General features: G+C 66.6%; 2 protein-coding genes across 2 annotated transcripts in view; one reads left to right on the top strand and one right to left on the bottom strand.

Annotated features, from left to right (window-relative positions):
• Window positions 1–122: 122 nt before the first annotated feature.
• FA09DRAFT_341182 (hypothetical protein) lies at window positions 123–363 on the bottom strand (the record flags this gene model as incomplete). Its single annotated transcript, XM_025744410.1, has 1 exon — window positions 123–363. A coding segment is annotated over one exon (241 nt), but the record flags the coding sequence as incomplete, so codon positions are not given.
• Window positions 364–605: 242 nt separating this feature from the next.
• Window positions 606–1,322, top strand: part of FA09DRAFT_301409 (APG12-domain-containing protein) — a gene marked incomplete at both ends in the record, with an annotated part of 1,335 nt that continues 618 nt past the window's right edge. The window contains 3 exons of the mRNA XM_025740365.1: window positions 606–837; window positions 914–960; window positions 1,027–1,119. Of these exons, the coding sequence (XP_025595816.1) occupies window positions 606–837; window positions 914–960; window positions 1,027–1,119 (372 nt within the window). The remainder of the gene's footprint in view (window positions 838–913; window positions 961–1,026; window positions 1,120–1,322) is intronic.

Below are 1,322 nucleotides of genomic sequence, written 5' to 3'. Positions count from 1 at the left end.
CTGCCCCGCACCTTGCCCCTCCTCGCTGCCCCGCACCTTGCCCCTCCTCGCTGTGTCCCGCACCTTGCCCCTCCTCGCTGCCCCCTCACCCTGGCGCCTTGCTCTCTCCTGCGCCCACTCACCCTTGCGCACGCCGGCGGCGTAGTGTCTAGTGCCTGCGACGAGATCGGCGATGCTCTTGCCCTTCCACTTGCCCTCGTCGTGCTCGCGGTCGCGGCTGACGCCCTGCATTGGCAGCGCGACGCTGCGTGCCTTGAAGGCCGTCGACGTGGCGTTGCTGGGCGCCGCCTTGCGCCCGAGCTTCGTCTTTGCCTTTGAAAAGTCGAGCGAGGCATTCTGCTGCTTCTTGGTCACTTTCGGCATGGCTGCGCCCGGCGTGAGGGCGAGAAGGGTGGAGGTGAGGAGCAAGAAGGAACGCGGCGAGGCAACTCGAGCTTCAAGGCCGACTTTCGAAGGCGCGAATTCATGGGCGCGGCGCGGCGGTGCTGACTAAGCTCAAGCGCGCCCCCGCGTGGGTGGAGCTGGCTGCGCACCGGCCAGCCTCGCCTCGCCTCGCCTCGCCTCTCTCTCTCTCAGTCTCTCCCATCCCTCGGCCGCGCTCAGCCATGGCCGCCGCCTCACCCACCACACCCTCGGCATCGGGCAGCAGCAGCGCAGCAGCAGCACCAGCAGCAGCAGCAGCAGCAGCAGCAGCCCCCGCCTCCGGCAGCGGCAGCGGCAGCGGCAGCGCCGGCAGTCCGGCCTTGCCTCTGGCCACTGCCTCTGCCGCTGCGGCTGCGGCTGCGGCGCAAGTCGCACACGCCCTCGACACGTATCGCCGCAAGGACACTAGCAAGGGTGAGGCGCCCCGCTTGCCTTTTCATGCAGAATAAGATTCCAGGCTTCAAGGGTAGCTGATCCTTGGACGGATGAGCAGTGGTGGTGCGCTTCAAGGCGATTGGCAATGCGCCCATCATGAAGGTGCGTTCCTGCCTCGCTCCCTCGCATCGATCCCCTCCTCCTCCCCCTCCTGACTGGGCCGCACAGAACAACTACTTTCGCATCACGGCCTTCAATCGCTTCCATGCCGTCGTCGTCTTTCTGCGCAAGGAGCTGGGCTGGAAGAGCGGCGATGCGTTGGTGAGTTGGATGCAACGTGGCCGCGGGCGGGGTTTGCGCGCGCGCGAGAGAGAGAGAGAGAGAGGCGGAGAGAAAGGAGCGCAAGAGTGGAGAAGCGTGTGGCTATTGGCGCCAAGGGAGCATGGGGACACCTTGGCCGAGAGGCTTAGAGGCTGGCCTCACTACATTGGTGTGGGCGTTACAGCGCGCGGTCCGGGAGAGGG

This window comes from Tilletiopsis washingtonensis, assembly GCF_003144115.1.
Source record: "Tilletiopsis washingtonensis strain MCA 4186 unplaced genomic scaffold FA09scaffold_22, whole genome shotgun sequence".
Taxonomy (NCBI): domain Eukaryota; kingdom Fungi; phylum Basidiomycota; class Exobasidiomycetes; order Entylomatales; genus Tilletiopsis; species Tilletiopsis washingtonensis.
This window is presented reverse-complemented; position numbering and strand designations above follow the sequence as displayed.